This window comes from Podarcis erhardii (genome assembly GCF_964252035.2).
Source record: "Podarcis erhardii genome assembly, chromosome: 9".
In the NCBI taxonomy this organism is placed as follows: Eukaryota; Metazoa; Chordata; class Lepidosauria; order Squamata; family Lacertidae; genus Podarcis; species Podarcis erhardii.
The window spans coordinates 3,252,058-3,268,698 of NC_138512.1; the positions used below are offsets into that span (position 1 = coordinate 3,252,058).

At 46.2% G+C, this 16,641-nt stretch overlaps 1 protein-coding gene across 1 annotated transcript; it reads left to right on the plus strand.

The window, feature by feature from the left end:
• Positions 1 to 3,075: 3,075 nt before the first annotated feature.
• Positions 3,076 to 11,900, plus strand: TMEM128 (transmembrane protein 128; the record flags this gene model as incomplete). The annotated part of the gene is made up of 6 exons (XM_081877533.1): positions 3,076 to 3,196; positions 6,783 to 6,924; positions 7,875 to 8,036; positions 8,604 to 8,713; positions 10,574 to 10,948; positions 11,052 to 11,900. 4 exons carry the CDS (start codon positions 3,076 to 3,078, stop codon positions 8,701 to 8,703), a joined length of 525 nt encoding a protein of 174 aa, XP_081733659.1. The 3' UTR covers positions 8,704 to 8,713; positions 10,574 to 10,948; positions 11,052 to 11,900.
• Positions 11,901 to 16,641: the final 4,741 nt, after the last annotated feature.

Genomic DNA, 16,641 nt, shown 5'->3' on the forward strand with positions numbered 1-16,641 from the left:
TTGTGATCCCCAGTTATACCCAACACAGTCTGTCTGTAGTCCAAGTCACAAATGGCTATTTCTGGCCTTTTATAATGCTTTCCCATTGTCTTGCCTTGAAGAGAAAAATTACATCGACTATAGATTAAAGCAGTGGTTTTCAACCAGTATGCCCTGGCATACTGAATGATGGTCAGGAGTGCTGCAGGCAACTCTGGCCTCTGTCCCTCTTTCCTTCCCTCCCTCCCCTGTGCTGAAGAGGAGGCTTTCTGCCATGCTGGCCTGGTGGCGCTCACTGCTGCCACTGCTGCCTTCCAAGGTGAGCAAGGTGCTGGCTTCACGTTCACCTCTGGGCAGTCTCTGTTGGGCCACTAAGGCTGGGGGCATCCTCTTCCCAGGCTCCTGTGGGGCGGCGTGAGGAGGCACCTTTCTTTGGGGTGGGAGAGTAGCTCAGAGACCGGGGCGATGGCAGCTGCTGCCCAGAGGACTCCCAAGGAGAGGGAAGAGGAAAGGAGGCTGAGGGAACACTCCACAATGGAGGGTGTTTGCAAACAGGTGAGGGACTGCCGGCTCTACAGACAAGGGGTGACATAACTGGGTTCCTGAGGCTCAGAGTAGCCACATAAAGGATGTAGCTGATCAAAGCCGCTGTGGACTCAAAAAGGTTGAAAACCTGCAGATTAAAGGATTAGAGAGTCAAGAGTGGTGTAGCAACTAGTGTGTTGGACTTGAAATCCCTGCTCAGCCACAAAGCTCACTAACCTTTGACTAGTCACTTTCTCAGCCTCCTTCCTTCGCAGGGCGGTTGTGAGAATAAAACGGGATACTATATACCAGGCTTCCTCAACCTCAGCCCTCCAGATGTTTTGAGACTACAAATCCCATCATCCCCGACCACTGGTCCTGCTAGCTAAGGATCATGGGAGTTGTAGGCCAAAAACATCTGGAGGGCCGAGGTTGAGGAAGCCTGCCATATACAGTATACCGACCCAAACCCCTTCAAGCAATGGCAGGATTAAAGGTAACTACAGGCAGAACAGCATAGCATGTGTGAAGTACTTTGAACACTGAAATGCTATATGCTAAGTGTTATTTCTGTTTCTTAGTAAGACAAGATGAACTACATGTAAAGTTGCATCAAAATTTAAAAAAATAAAATACAGCTAGCAGTTTCTGAAATCTATATTCTATGGACAGGTGAACTCTGAAAATAAGAGAAAGGTTATTTAAGAAGATAAGAGTGTTGGTGGTGGCAGCAAATGTGGCATTATTTTTTTCCAAGGTTTTAAAGCAAAGTCAGCATTTCTTCCTGAAAAGATCGAGAGAAGACACAGTTTGGGATCTAGGACCAGTGAGCGGTCAATGATTTCAATTTCCCTAAGAATTTGTGCCCCAAATGTATTCTGTAGGGAACTAATTATCCACCTAGTAACAGCTGCTAGGTTGGAACTGGCCCAGCAGTTGGAGATGTCACTTTCTCACCTTCAAGGGATGGCTAGAGGCTGGAGAAAAAGCGACAGAGCAGAACAGGCAACTTAGAGGGGTTAAATCTAAAACATCATTTTCAGTCACTTGGTCTGTTTATTGAATATGTTCTGAGATGACAGGAAGCAGTGCCCCCCCGCCCCGATCTTTATCGCCCATTACAGACCAGTATCCACACATGTATACAAAGCAACTGCCAGTATCCAATTTGTGCATGTCAATCACTCAGGAGTGGTACTAGACTTGGACCTAAGGCATACAAGACTCACTGAGGCAAAACTGACCAATAGCCAAAAGCTTCAAAAGTTGGCGATAACAAACTCTCTTTCCCCAGCACTAAGAAATCAAAATTCAAGTGACTGCAGCAGAGGTCCAAGGGCACCCCGGGGCCCAGTCCACGCAAACCGAGGCCCTAATAAATCTGTTACTTCCTGGTGGAAATATAGGTTTTTTTGTTTTGTTTTTTTTAAAGTGCTTTGCAAAGTGTAGCATAAGTGGTCAGTGTCAGGCTGGGCCCAGAGAGACCCAAGTGCGAATCCCGGCTCACCCACTGAGCTCCCTGCGATCTCAGACCTGTCGCTCTCCCCGCAACCTTGCAGGGTTGGCGCGATGATAAAATGCTGTCTCTGCAAAGAGCTGACGGGAACATTTTTTCGTATGTGGTGGACTTGTAAAAAGGGTAAAAGAGTATTGGGAAATAATCCATAATGAATTGAAAAAAATGTTTAAAAGTACCTTCCTCCCCAAAACCAGAGTCCTTCCTGTTGGGGATAATTCAGACTGAAATTCCCAGGGTGTCAAAACAGGTTATTTATTTATGTTACTACTGTGGTAGTAACATAACTGTTACACGTTTTGTTAGCCCAAAAAAGGAAAATGAGCGAGGTCACAACCAAAGAAGAATGGCAACTTAAGTTGACAGAATATGCACAACATGCAGACTTAACATATAGAATAAGAGAACAAGAAGAATGTACGTTTAAAGAAGATTGGAAAACATCTACTGAATATATGGGAAATAGTTGTGTTTTTGATGGATGCAATAATGGAATACCGGATGGTATAGTTTTTGTAAAATATGCAGGGATTTATGATGAACAATGGAAAGAGAAGAAGGGAGGTCATTGATATCTTAAGAATGTAAAATGAGTATTTTAAACTGTAAATCAGAAAATATTATAAAAATTATATATAAAAAAACGCTGCCTCGAACTGCAGGATGGAAATACCACAGAGCAGCAGCTTTAGCTTAGAAAGATTAGATTCTTAGAAAGCCTCGATCCGTTTCAGCCTTTTAACTTTTGCACGTTCCGAAGCGGCGAGGTGGATTTTTCACTTTCCCGCCTTCGCGCGAACCGCTCTGAGGGGAATACGGGCGGGGATCTTTCTTCGTTTCCTGAGGGACCGAGTGTTTTCTGACCCCACCGAGGGCGCGAAGGACCCGGTTTCCCGCGGCTGCGGGGCCCCGGCTCCCCCCGGGAATCTCGCTCGCTCGCTCGCTCGCCCGGCCGGAGGGAAGGCGGGGGAGCGGGCGGATCCCGGGCAAAGCAGCCGCCGCCGCCATCCAGCCTCCCTTCCTGCTCGGCTCGGCTCACTTCCGCGGCCCCCAAGATGGAGGAGCTGCAGCAGCAGCAGCAGGAGGAGGAGGAGGAGAAGCGCGATCCGCGGCTGAGGCTGAGGCGGCACCTCGGGGGGCAGGAGCAGCAGCAGCAGCCGGGCCCGGGCGAGGCCGGTAGGTCTCCCCGCTTAGGAGGGAAGGAAGGAAGGAAGGAAGGAAGGAAGGCAGGCAGGCAGGCAGGCAGGCAGGCAGGCAGGCCGGCCGCCCGGGAGGAGCCGGCCTTGATAAGCCGGGAAGTGGAGCAAAATACTAAAGCGCGGGATGAATAATGGGCGCGGGGCTCGCTCTCCCCCGCCGCCCCCCACGCGTGCCTACTCGGAAGTAAATCTCGCTTTGAGCCGCGGCGCTTGCTCCGGGGTAAATGCGCCTGTGCGCGAGCTGAGCACCTGAAATTATTACTGTGCATTTATAATTCATAGCTCGCCATTTTCCCTGACAGGAACCCAGGATAAAACCAGGAACAGCTAAAAACCTCGGGGTGGGGAAGTAGCTATCATTGCAAAACAAACCAAAAAACAAAATAAAAAAATTCCTTCCAGTAGCACCTTAAAGACCAACTAAGTCAGTTCTTGGTATGAGCTTTCGTGTGCATGCACACTTCTTCAGATACATGTATCATCTTCTTGTGTATCTGAAGAAGTGTGCATGCACACGAAAGCTCATACCAAGAACTGACTTAGTTGGTCTTTAAGGTGCTACTGGAAGGAATTTTTTTATTTTGTTTTGACTATGGCAGACCAACACGGCTACCTATCTGTAACTGAAACCAAAAAACAGTTACACACCGATAGAATCAAAACTACATATGTGGGTGTGCTGTTAAAACCATACAAATATCTGCAAGAATAAAAATGACAGGGCACAAGCGACTCTTGATAAAAGCAGCCAGTTCCCCAAATTTGTTGGGATAAGAAGGCGGCCAAGGAGGGAGCCATCCAGCTTCTCCAGGCAAAGTTGCCTGGGTGGGAGCCTCCCCCCCCCCTGAGGAGACCCTCTCCCTTTTCCCCACCGAGGGGGGCAGGACTGAGAGATGGGCCTCCCCAAAAGATCTCAACAGCCCTGGCAGGGCAGGCAGTATTTCAGGCAAGCCATAGACTCAAGCCAGAGAGGGCTTTGGGGGAGGTCAAGTAGATGTATTTAAGTGTGCATTTCAGGCCATGGAAAGGGACGCGGGTGGCGCTGTGGGTTAAACCACTGAGCCTAGGACTTGCCAATCGGAAGGTCGGCAGTTCAAATCACCGCAATGGGGTGAGCTCCCGTTGCTCAGTCCCTGCTCCTGCCAACCTAGCAGTTCGAAAGCACATCAAAGTGCAAGTAGATAAATAGGTACCGCTCTGGTGGGAAGGTAAACGGTGTTTCCGTGCGCTGCTCTGGTTCGCCAGAAGCGGCTTAGTCATGCTGGCCACATGACCCAGAAGCTGTACGCCGGATCCCTCAGCCAATAAAGCGAGATGAGCGCCACAACCCCAGAGTCAGCCACGACTGGACCTAATGATCAGGGCTCCATTTACCTCTAAGGCCATGAAACAGGACCTGCGCATGAAATGCATCAAGGCCCTTGGAATCCCAGCGCAGCTTTGAGGACCTTCCAAGCTGGTCTTGGAAGAGGGGTTTTAGCCTCACTAGGCATACCCTGCCGTCATTTCTGGCTACAGGGGGGCGAGGAAGGCTAAGGGGCTTGTTTGTGTGGTGGTCAGTGGCGGCCGCCCTTGCAGCGCTGCTGCCACCCACCACTCAGAGGCAGCCAAGGTGTTGGTCCACTGGTGCACCGAGGGTACGTCTGGGAGGACCAGCACTCTGCCACCCAGCACCGGCCATCGCCATCAGAGCCAAAGAGGGAAGCTAGGATTGTTTGGCAAACCCAGCGTTGAGCTGTGGCTGGCGCTCCTGCTTGAAATGCCCTTGCCACCTACCCCCCTGTTCCAGCTTCCCTTTCAGAGGACTTGATTCTGCGCTGGGCAGTGGAGACGCTTCTCAGGTCACTTCTGCTGCTCGCTATGCCAAGAGCTTCAGTTTTATCTTCTGTTCCCTGGGTGAGGATCACCCTCCGTAGCTTCCTAGCTCAGTGTGTTCACGAGGGATACCTTTGCTTTTATCTCCCAGCTCCAAGCAGAGGATGAAAGGTGAGGTTTGGCTAGCTATTATTGCTAAAGGGCAATGGATGACTCACCATGGCAAGGAGTCCTGCTGAGTAGAAGTGTTGAAGACTGCCGGGAGGCAGCCCCTCCTGAAGGGGTTCCCTGATCCAGTAAAGGAGGTCACATGCCTGGGCCCAGCTCTGGAAGTGAATGGTTTTTGTCCTTTTTCTTACATATTACTCACCCTTCATCATAGCATAGGGCGGGTCAGCCATTAAAAAATACGGCAACAGGTTAAGTCAAAAGAATAGGGTGGGTCTTAAAATACATATCTCAAGCATCAGGGCTGGCCCACCCATAGTGTAGATATTCACTCCTCCCTTCTTCCCTGACAGGGAGTGGGAAGGCATTTGGGGGTCTTCCTCAGTTGCCAAAATGTCTTGGGTTAGTCATGTCAACTGTCCAAGGCCAGAGGACAGGTCTGTGCCTTCAGCATACTGTGTAATGAAGATGCCAGCTGTGGGGAGGGAATTCCACAATTTAGGGGCTGCCCAGAGAATGTCCTCTCCCAGGCCACTACCCCATACTTCTGAGGGCAGTGGAACTATCAGGAGGGCCCACTCTGCTTCTCTTAATGCCTAAGGGGGTCTTGTAGGGAAGGAGGTGTTTTTTTCAGGTTGTTGTTGTTGTTTAGTCGTTTAGTCGTGTCCGACTCTTCATGACCCCATGGACCAGAGCACGTCAGGCACTTCTGTCTTCCACTGCCTCCCGCAGTTTGGTCAGATCCCGCAGTTTGGTCAGATTTTTTCAGGTATCTGTGGCCAAAGTCACTTAGGGATTTAAAACTAAATCCCTTGAATTGAGCCTGGAAACTTATAGGCAACTAATGCAGCTGTTTTAAAAGAGGTGTTATATGAGTTCTAAATGGAACCCCTAGCCAGCAATCCGGCCGCTGCATTTTGGACCAGTTAAAGCTAGGATAGTATTCCTAGCCACAAAAGCCTCCTCAGCCTCCTGTTGGATCCAGGAGGACCCCAAACTACTCTTAACCCCTTAGACCTTAGAGGTTACTGAACGTTCAAAGCCATCCATGTACTTATGGATTTATTTATTTTTACACTGAAAATATGTAATATTATATTGGCTTAACCTCTTGTCATATAATAGTTTCTGCTGTATTTCAGGCAGCCAGCAAAGTATATTGTCAACAATAGGTTATGACAAGTGGGAACTTGTGATAAACTAATGGCTGCAAGGGTGTGGGAAAGGAGGAAGGAGTTACTCAACCCCCACCTTTTTGCGCCTTCCTTTCCACAGGTAGGTCCCTTTGCCACATGACTTAGAGGTACCCACTACCACTTTTGTCCCCAAGCCATGTGCACTGAGTGCACAGCCTGCTTTGCCTGCACCAGAATAAATAGACCACCCTGCTGCCAAATGCCTATGATTAAGATGAGCAGAGCATTGAGAAGTCATGTAGATTTCAAGGCCAACTGGGATGAGGTGATAGGCATTTGCACTGCAACAAAGAATGATTTAGAAACCTGGTGTGCATGTTTTACTTCTGTAAGATGGTGTCTCGTTTAATGATGTATGCAAAATAATGGCGGTTTTATTTACAGTTGAAACTACCAGCGTAGAAAAGAAGGAGAAGCCGCTTCCCAGACTTAACATTCACTCTGCATTCTGGATATTGGCATCAATAGCTACTACATACTACATTGAATTTTTTAAAATTGTTAAAGAGATTATTCAGCAAGAAAGGTAAGGAGAAGAGGTGGTGGGTTTTTTTGGTGGAGGGTTTACAAGTAGAAGTTACACAAAGGTATTTACAGTACAAAGTCAGTTGGATTCTCCCTAAACTTTATTGTAGATTAATCAGTATAACGTAACAGTAAGAAATATAATTTAAAACACTTGAAACATCTGTGTGAGGGGGAGGAGGGATCCATCTTAGTTGCTAAGAACAGCAGTGGGTGAAAATGGCAGTTCCTCATTGTCTTTTCCTATTCTGATCTGATAAAAGAAATATGGAGTAATTTTGGTGCAGCTTTCTCAGATCAGATACCCTCTATGCTTCAACCCCCATCCCATATACCTTTCTATTTATACAGTAAGACACCCAGCTGAAACCAGCACTGTTTTATGTAGAAATGTGTCCTAACAGCTAATATGAGTAGACTTATATTTTAGGAGAGCTTCTCCGCATCTGGCGCCCTTTGCTTACTTCAAAGGGTTTGTGATTGAAATTTGACATTTTTTGTTTAGGGCTCCCCTACATTCTGTCAGGATAAATCCCAGCATTGCTTTTAGTTCTGCATGAGCAGACACGTGTGTCTTAGCAAAAAGTAGTCGGATAACCTATTAAGAATTTCCATTCCCTAGCTAGCCTTCCTTCCCATCTCCTGTTCTGCTTTCTCTCCTGTTGTACAATGACTGAACAATCAGTGCTACCTGCCAACTTTGTTGATTAAAGAAGCCCCGTGTCTAAGAATTCCACACACAGAAAGTGAGGACCTCTTCTCAATAGGGAGCCAGTTAGAAGTTGGAGTACTGCAAAATTTGGATGCAGTAGCAGAAGGCAGATAAGGTATGTTGCTTCCTGCATCTTAAGAGAGGCCTGGCTTGGAGCATAATCTGATCTGAGGCAATGTTAAATTCAATGTATTTTTGTTTTTAACATTATTAAAGCACATTTTCTCTTTCTCTTGCAGCTGGTGGTTTATACTCGGCATTTGCTTATTGATTATCAGTTTGTCTGTGGCCTTTTATTGCATAATATATCTTGAGTGGTATCATGGAATTGAGGACTATGATGCCACCTACCCTGCGCTGATACCTATAACAACAGCTAGTTTTATTGCGGCAGCAGTTTGGTAAGTTGGTGGGTAAGAGATACTAGTTTTCCAGGCTTGCATTGCTTCTAAAAAGTCTGTGTGTTAAGTGATGAGGGAAAGGTGTTACATATGGACCCCAGATAGGAGTAATAGCAGACCACACACATATTTGTTCTTCTGAAAACATGCAATGGCTGCCTGTCTGTCTTGTGTGGCTGGCTGAGAATTGCTTCAATTATGTAGGAAACAATGGTCCACTTCTGCGCATGGAAGCAGGTAGATGGGCTCTCCCTGCCCAAGCCATGGGGGAGGTGGCCAGTCCATTCCTGGGGGTGCCAGGGTCCTACGTGCCATAACAAAACTTTGCCTTGAAGGCTCTGGACACTGAGACATAAGTTTCAAATATATGTGGATATCTTCTGCACATTGTATACCTCTTCTTCTGGAGACTACGTGTAAAGGGATGTTCTCATGGTATCTCAGTTCAAATATACTGTGAAACTTGTCTCACTTTGGGATTTGGCTGGTTCTCAAATTGCCTGTACTGTAATATGCTCTCCTGTTTGCAACATATGCTACATGTTTTCTCTCTCTTTCTTTTCCCAGTTTTAACATTTCTTTATGGCCCATATGGTCTTTCCTCACACCTGTGGTGCTCTTTGTCCAGTTCATGGGTATTGTGATGCTTGTGTCGCTCCTGGGCTAAATCTTTTATGGTAAGGCATTGTAATGATATACATATCTAAGCATGCCTCTTTTGAGTTATGTGATGCACAGTGGAAACTTGGTTTTTGAACATCTTGGCCGCCGAACGTTTCGGAAGCCGAACGCCAAAAACCCAGAAGTGAATGCTTCGGTTTTCGAATGCACCTCGGAAGTTGAATGACTTCCAAGGCGCATTTCTCATTTTTCTCCACTCACTTTGCCAACAGCCCTTTGATTCTTGGTTTTCGAACATTTTGGAAGTTGAATGGACTTCCAGAATAGATTACGTTTGAAAACTGAGGTTCCACTGTACAGTGGTGCCCCGCAAGACGAACGCCTCGCAAGACGGAAAACCCGCTAGACGAAAGGGTTTTCCGTTTTGGAGGCGCTTCGCAAAACGAATTTCCCTATGGGCTTCCTTCGCAAGACGAAAGCCCATAGGGAAATCTCCGGGACAGCGGGGAAGCGCAGCGCGTCTTCCCCACTGTCCTCGGACCTCCTCCGAAGGCTGGCGGTGGGGCGGAGAAACCCCCTCCCGCCGCCAGCCTTGGGATGGCTGCTCCGAAGGCTGGCGGTGGGGCAGAGAAACCCCCTCCCGCCGCCAGCCTTGGGAAGGCTGCTCCGAAGGCTGGCGGCGGGAGGAGGTCTCTCCGCCCCACCGCCAGCCTTGGGAAGGCTGCTCCGAAGGCTGGCGGTGGGGCGGAGAGACCTCCTCCCGCCGCCAGCCTTGGGATGGCTGCTCCGAAGGCTGGCGGTGGGGCGGAGAGACCTCCTCCCACTGCCAGCCTTGGGATGGCTGCTCCGAAGGCTGGCGGTGGGGCAGAGAGACCTCCTCCCGCCGCCAGCTTTCGGATGGCTGCTCCGAAGGCTGGCGGCGGGGCGGAGAGACCTCCTCCCGCCGCCAGCCTTGGGATGGCTGCTCCGAAGGCTGGAGGTGGGGCGGAGAGACCTCCTCCCGCCGCCAGCCTTGGGATGGCTGCTCCGAAGGCTGGAGGTGGGGCGGAGAGACCTCCTCCCGCCGCCAGCCTTGGGATGGCTGCTCCGAAGGCTGGAGGTGGGGCGGAGAGACCTCCTCCCGCCGCCAGCCTTGGGATGGCTGCTCCGAAGGCTGGAGGTGGGGCGGAGAGACCTCCTCCCGCCGCCAGCCTTCGGATGGCTGTCCTGAAGACTTGCGGTGGGAGGAGGGTTTTCCTTCCCACCGCCAACTTTCAGAATGCTGTTCTGAATGTTGGCGTGGGGAGGAAAAACCCTCCTCCCACCGCAAGCCCCGGGAACAGAAGAGAAGCGCTGCGCGCCTTCCCCTCTGTTCCCGGACCTTTCCTGAAGGCTTGTGGTGGGGAGAAAAGCCCTTCTCCGCACCGCCAGCCTGGCAAGTGGTCTTCATAGGAACGCATTAATTGATTTTCAATGCATTCCTATGGGAAACCGTGCTTCGCAAGACGAAAAACTCGCAAGAAGAAAAAACTTGCGGAACGAATTAATTTCGTCTTGCGAGGCACCACTGTGTTTGCTTTCTGAAGTATTTTCATTCCTAACAAGGACTCTGAAGTTGTAGCTGAATGTGAGAAGATTTGATTGCCTGCAAGACTAGACTGTGAGATGGGATGACATAAAAATGAACCCGAGCATTTAAGAAATTATTCCAGCCCTGCCTAGAGATCCAAGGATTTAATTTAGAACCTTTTGTATGCAAGTTATGTGTTCTGCCACTGAGCTACAGCCCGTTCGTGGCAATGGCTCTGCAGTTATGAGACAGCCGTACTGGGTGATATATTTGAATAACTTAATTATCAAAACTTTTATTTTTTTAATTAAAAATTTGTCTTTCTTTTATATAGTGATTGTTGTAATGATGTGTTTCTGTGTTTCAGTTAAGGTATGGGAAACATGTGACCCTGCAGATGTTGTTGGACTCCAGCTTTCACCATCCCCAGCCATCAGGACCAGTGGCTAGTCCAGCAACACCCGGAAGGACACAGGTTCCTCATCCCTATTTTAAATGTTCTGTATTACCTTGGTCTTCTAAATGGGGAAAGGGGGTGTGTTCAATAAATGGGTTGCTAGATGTTTACTAATAAAACTGCGAGAATGTTTGCCAGTAAACCTTGTATAAAATACAGTTGACCTTGATGGAAAAAGATGTTTTTTGCAAGGCGGGGTGGAACATTGGGTGATATCCAACTCACACTCTTGAGTAAGCCTATTAAAATCAATGGACTTAAGTTACCTGTCCATTGATTTTGATGGTTCCACTCCGAGTATGTCTAAGATTGCATACCACCCCCATAAGTAGTCATAAGTAGTAATAGCTTTTGTCATAAGTAGTAATAGCTTTTGTATTATAAAGAGCTTTAATTGTCTTTTTATGACTACTGAGTGTTTTTGTGCTTATTTCATTTTTCTTAAATTTTAGATTTCTAGACTCTGCAGAGTTATAAAATTAATTAGTTTTACAATGAATGTGAGATACTTGTTAGGTATAAAGATACAGCTTGGCTTAAATGTATAAATTTCTATTTTTCACTGTACACTACCATATTCTAGAAAAGTAAATGTGGACCTGCCAGCATACGTACTTGGATATACTGGGATCCTGGGATGAAGACCTGCAAGTCGATCTCAAGCAACTTGTGTTTAAAACCTGAATTGTTAAACTTGTTTTGTGTTTAATAGGGACACTTTTACTTTGAACTATGATCTTAAACTCTGGGGATATGAGTCACTGAAATGCTAACAGAACAATTTTGCTATTGTTCTGGCATAGCTATTGACTTAACCTATATTAAAGTGTATCACAGGAAATCATAATTGATTATGTTTAAGAAGTTAATAATAGGGACACATTTCACCCTTTTAAAAAATAATTATGTTCATGATATCTTTGAGAGCAATGAAAATAGTAAATCTTCAAATTGCTGAATGATTAGTTATTTGAATTTTTAAATATTATATAAGCACATAAATAAATCAAAACTATAATATATTTAACCACCCGCCCTGTGGAACGCCCTCCCACCAGATGTCAAAGAAAAACAACTACCAGACTTTTAGAAGACATCTGAAGGCAGCCCTGTTTAGGGAAGCTTTTAATGTTTGATGGATTACTGAATTTTAATACTTTGTTGGAAGCTGCCCAGAGTGGCTGGGGAAGCCCAGCCAAATGGGCGGGGTATAAATAATAAATTATTATTATTATTATTATTATTATTAACCATGTGACAAAACATGTTCTGCTTTTTGTGCTACAATCTTGTGCAGAGGTATCTTGTAGACCACAGTAGAGCTTTGTTTCCATTTTCCCTTGGAGCATGTGTGCATGGGCACTCCGTATCCTAGGCGGTATCGTAGAGAATGCGAAACAGGTGTGTGCTTCTCCAGCCCTCCCAGTTCACATTCCTTGATTGAGAGGTGCATTTCCTGTGATGGCCTGGCAAGCTGTCTGCACTTGTGCCAAGGAAGAAGCGGGCAGGGGAACATAAGGGTCTGATAAGCCCTATGGGATTCCTCCAGACATGGCAACTGCAGTAGGGCCAGCTGGAAACAGAGTTTTTACTATCTGGTGGTATGGTATTATTTAACAAAATAATATGTTTCATCTTTTGATAAGATTCTATCTGAAGGCCTATTGGTTAAATCAAAATTAGGTTTATCTTTAGCAAGGTTTTTATTTATTTATTTATTTCATGAAATTTATACACCGCTTGATTGTAAAAAACCCAAACAAAACCCAAAGCGGTTTGCAAAAGATAGAACAGTAAAATCAAGAAAAAATTACAACCCTGCTTTTAAACATACAAAGGTTAAAATTACTACTTAATCAAGAAATCCATGAAGGGGTTACATAAAACAGGGTTTATAAAATCTTAAGTTATGTAAGAGTTTTGCTAGTGTAAATGTGACATTTGAGTGAAATTCGTTTAAATTTGGTATTATAATGTATTGCTGTTGTTGCTAAAAGTAGTTGACTTGCAAAGCTGCTATCACTTTTTTTAAAAAACAACAACAAACCAGGCCCCTCATAATTACTTTGAGTTACAGACGCGTCAGGTTACAGACTCCGCTAACCCAGAAATAGTACCTTGGGTTAAGAACTTTGCTTCAGGATGAGAACAGAAATTGTGTGGCGGCGGCGCAGCGGCAGTGGGAGGCCCCATTAGCTAAAGTCGTACCTCAGGTTAAGAACAGTTTCAGGTTAAGAACGGCCCTCCAGAATGAATTAAGTTCTTAACCCGAGGTACCAGTGTAGATGATATGACTATTCAGTATGAAGAAGGTTAAGTGTAAACTTCAGGACACGTTATTAAAGAGGAGCTACATCTGGATTTAGAGAGGAGCTGCAAAAAGACTGCTTAGCTCATGAGGTTGCTTGTTGGCCAGTCTGTTAAAGCAGAAGTAAGAGAACTTCCAGCCCAGGGGCCAGATGTGGCCCTGCTAGCTTCCGTATCTGGCCCTTGGGGCTCTCCCTGGGTGATACTCCTCACTGGCCCCATTATGCACCTCCAAGGTTTTTGCCTGGCTGGAATGTGTCTTTGAACTCACATAATGCCTAACCGAGTCAGCCACTGTCATGTGGCTCTCAGAAGATTGCACAGACTAGAATGTTGCCCTGCAAAGGCTGGAAAAGGTTCTCCATCCCCGTGTTTAAAGCAAGTTGAAGGACTGAGTATTAGTGAGGAACTCATGAGCAGCACTAGAAAGCCATTATTTAAACAGTGGTTTAAATTGGTTCTGTAATTCTTTTCCAGTACCCATCTTGTAGACAGGCACATTTGAAACACTTAAAATGAAGAAGTTGGATGCAAGTCCATTTGTTGCCTGACCTAAACACCGTTCATGCTGATTTCAACGAGGATTTGCAAGTTAACCTGTCTAGGAGAAATTCCTATCTATTTTCCTGAAGTTGCAGCACATTTACGGTAACCTGTTAAAGTCTTACAGTACTGATGATACTTATTAAAGATAAAATGAGCGCTCAAGTACAGTTTACTGTACAGAATAGTTGGGAGACTGGTTCAATAGTATACTCTGCTGGTATAACTCCCACAAGCTCTTGAAACTGCGACACTGAGCTGCCTAATAAGTCCATTTGAAGTTTTCAGAGAAGAGGTGCAGTGAGCCTCTTGACAGCTACCAGTCTGAGCTAGTGTTATTCAACTCTTTGCTCCCTGTCCACTTACCCTTCACTCTCCCCTTGCTGCCCTGCTCCCCCAACCCTCGCTGAACATTAATGCTGGGCAATATCAGGTTTTCAACATTGTGATATAGTGCTACATCACGATGATGAAAAGGAAGGAGCATCAGCCCCATGAGGTGCTGGGGTGAAACAGCTGCCTCCAGCACCTGGCTCAGGAAGCGTCAGGCTCAAATCTTAAAGAGGCACTTTTTGTATGAACTGACATCTCCACATTGTTAATGTAGCTGTAGCTGTAGCTGTTCAGTGTCTCATAATGTTATTTATTTACAAGAATTTATATACTGTTTGATTGTTATAAAACCTCACAGTGGCTTACAACAAATGAATAATAGAACAAGTGCCCTATTGGATCAGACTAAAGCTTTATCTAGTCCAATATTCCCAGAGTGGCCAGCTAGATATTTCTGGGAATCCCATCAGCAGAGTCTGAAGGCAATTGCCCTCTTTGCTTTTGCCTCCACAACCCGCCACCCCCAGCAGCTGGTATTCAGAGACACATAGCTCAGCAATAGGCAATAGCTCTGCAATAGGCTTATCTGCTATGAATTTGTATACAGTGGTACCTCAGTTTAAGAACAGCTTAGTTTATGAACAGCTTGGATTAAGAACGCTGCAAACTGTGAAGTAGGCGTTTTGGTTTGTGAACTTTGCTTTGGAATAAGAACGTTTCGCTTCCTGTTGAGTGTGTTCTATTTGTAAATTTAGTCCCCCGCTGCTATGGGAAAGCACGCTTTGGTTTAAGAACGCTTTGGTTTAAGAACGGACTTCCAGAACGGATTAAGTTCATAAACCAAGGTAACACTGTAATTGCCTTTTATAGCTATCTAAGCTAGTTGTGATCTCTACATCTTGTGCTAGCAAATTCTACTTGTTTATCTATGTGCTATAATCTGAAGAAGAACATCTGCATCTACTGCCAATCAATTTCATCAAATGATCCTGAGTTTTAGTATTAGAAGAGAGGGGAAAAACTTATCAGTCCCCTTCCTCTGTACTATCCAGAAATTAACCGTCTGCCGTGTCTCTGCTTCCACCTATCCAGGTTGCCTCATTCTAAACTGAGCCCCCAATGCTCAAACATTTCCTCTTGAAAAAGGTCCCCCAACGTTGATAAACACCGCCATTCAAATGGTGTGTGTGTGCTGCATCTTGTGATTGATTATGCGGGGTGTGGTTTACCTGCCCCCCAGTATTCAAGTTCGTATGCCTGCCCCTCATAATTTAGTGTAGTTTTCTTTTCTAGCTCTCAGATATCCCTTTTATGGTAGTGACCACAACTTTACACAGTATTCTAAATGTGGCTATACCACATTGCTAAACATTGGTTCTTTCTCAGTTTTGAAAATTTTGGTTTTTTTCTCCTTGAGGTTTTAAATATGATTAAATATAATAAAACATATTACAGGGGTCAGCTAACTTTTTCAGCAGGGGGCCGGTCCACTGTCCCTCAGATTTTGTGGGGGGCTGGACAGTTGGGCTTTTCCAGCTAGCCAGGCGCCATGGCAGGGTAGGAGGCTGTGTTGGCTGGCGAAGACAGAAGCAGCAGTCCCAGCGGAGGAGCCGCGGACGGAGGCAGGGGAACAGGGGCATCGCCGGAGAGTTTACCCACCACCTGCTGCTGCTGCTTCCTGAGAGGCACCGCGGAGAAGAAGACAGAGCCGCCTGCCAACCTGAAAGCGGCGGCCGCAGCCACCGCAACAACCTGCCTAAACACCATGGGAGGAATGAAGGAGGGAAGAAGGCAGGTAGGCACGAAGAAAGCGCGAGAGGAAGTGGCGCGGAAAAGGGGCACGGAGAAGGAAGGAAGGCCGGACTGAGGGAGAGGGAGGAGGAGCAGGAGGAAAATGCAGCCAGCAGCCGGCGTCACACTGCTGAGGCGGGCAGGTGGGCAAGCTGACTCCTGTCATCGACAGCGCCCAGCGTGGAACAAGATTGTTCTGTCCCTGAGGAGAAAAGTGCTGCTGGGAGAGGGAGAGGAGAGAACATGTGCGCTGGAGATCCATGTACTGGCGATTCACACAGCGATTTCTGGACCGCCCACAGGCCGGATCTAGAAGGCAATTGGGCCTGATCCGGCCCACGGACCTTAGTTTGCCGACCCATGACATATTATATGATGTTCAGTGAAAGGAAATCATATGGTTAAAGAAATGTGATACATGGAGTGAAACATGCTTTTCACAGAACCTAGCTTTCACATATTGTGTAATCGTTTAATTATAATGCTGTTTTGACCTTTTTAACAACTGAGGCAGAATCCTTCAGAGATTAGACTGAATAACAGAAGAATGTACTTTGTGATAATCTAGATTATAGGCTCCATGAAGAACTAAATTGATGCCTCAGAGATATTTCAGAGGTGGTTAGTTTTTTTTGGGGGGGGGGGTGTTTAAACCACATAAACTGAGCCATATGACTTAAAGCCAAAGTTGGGTTTTTGTTATTGCACACTGAACAAAAGACTTAGCTGAGTTTCAGTTGCCAATTGGCACTGATGAATATCTTCTCATGGTATGTTAGACTCAATCATCCTTCACAAAGAAAAAGCCCCACCTGTTCCTTTATTTGTTGAACAGCGTGTTTCTGTAATCCGACTGGTGGTCACTTACATACACACAGGTATTGTTTTGTTTTAACTTAGTTGGGATCCTCCCAAAATCAATGTGGAGAAGATAATCAAAGCAAAACAAATTTTAGAGACAGTTGTTACCTCACCTGGCAGCACCTTTGGCACACAGTGTTCAC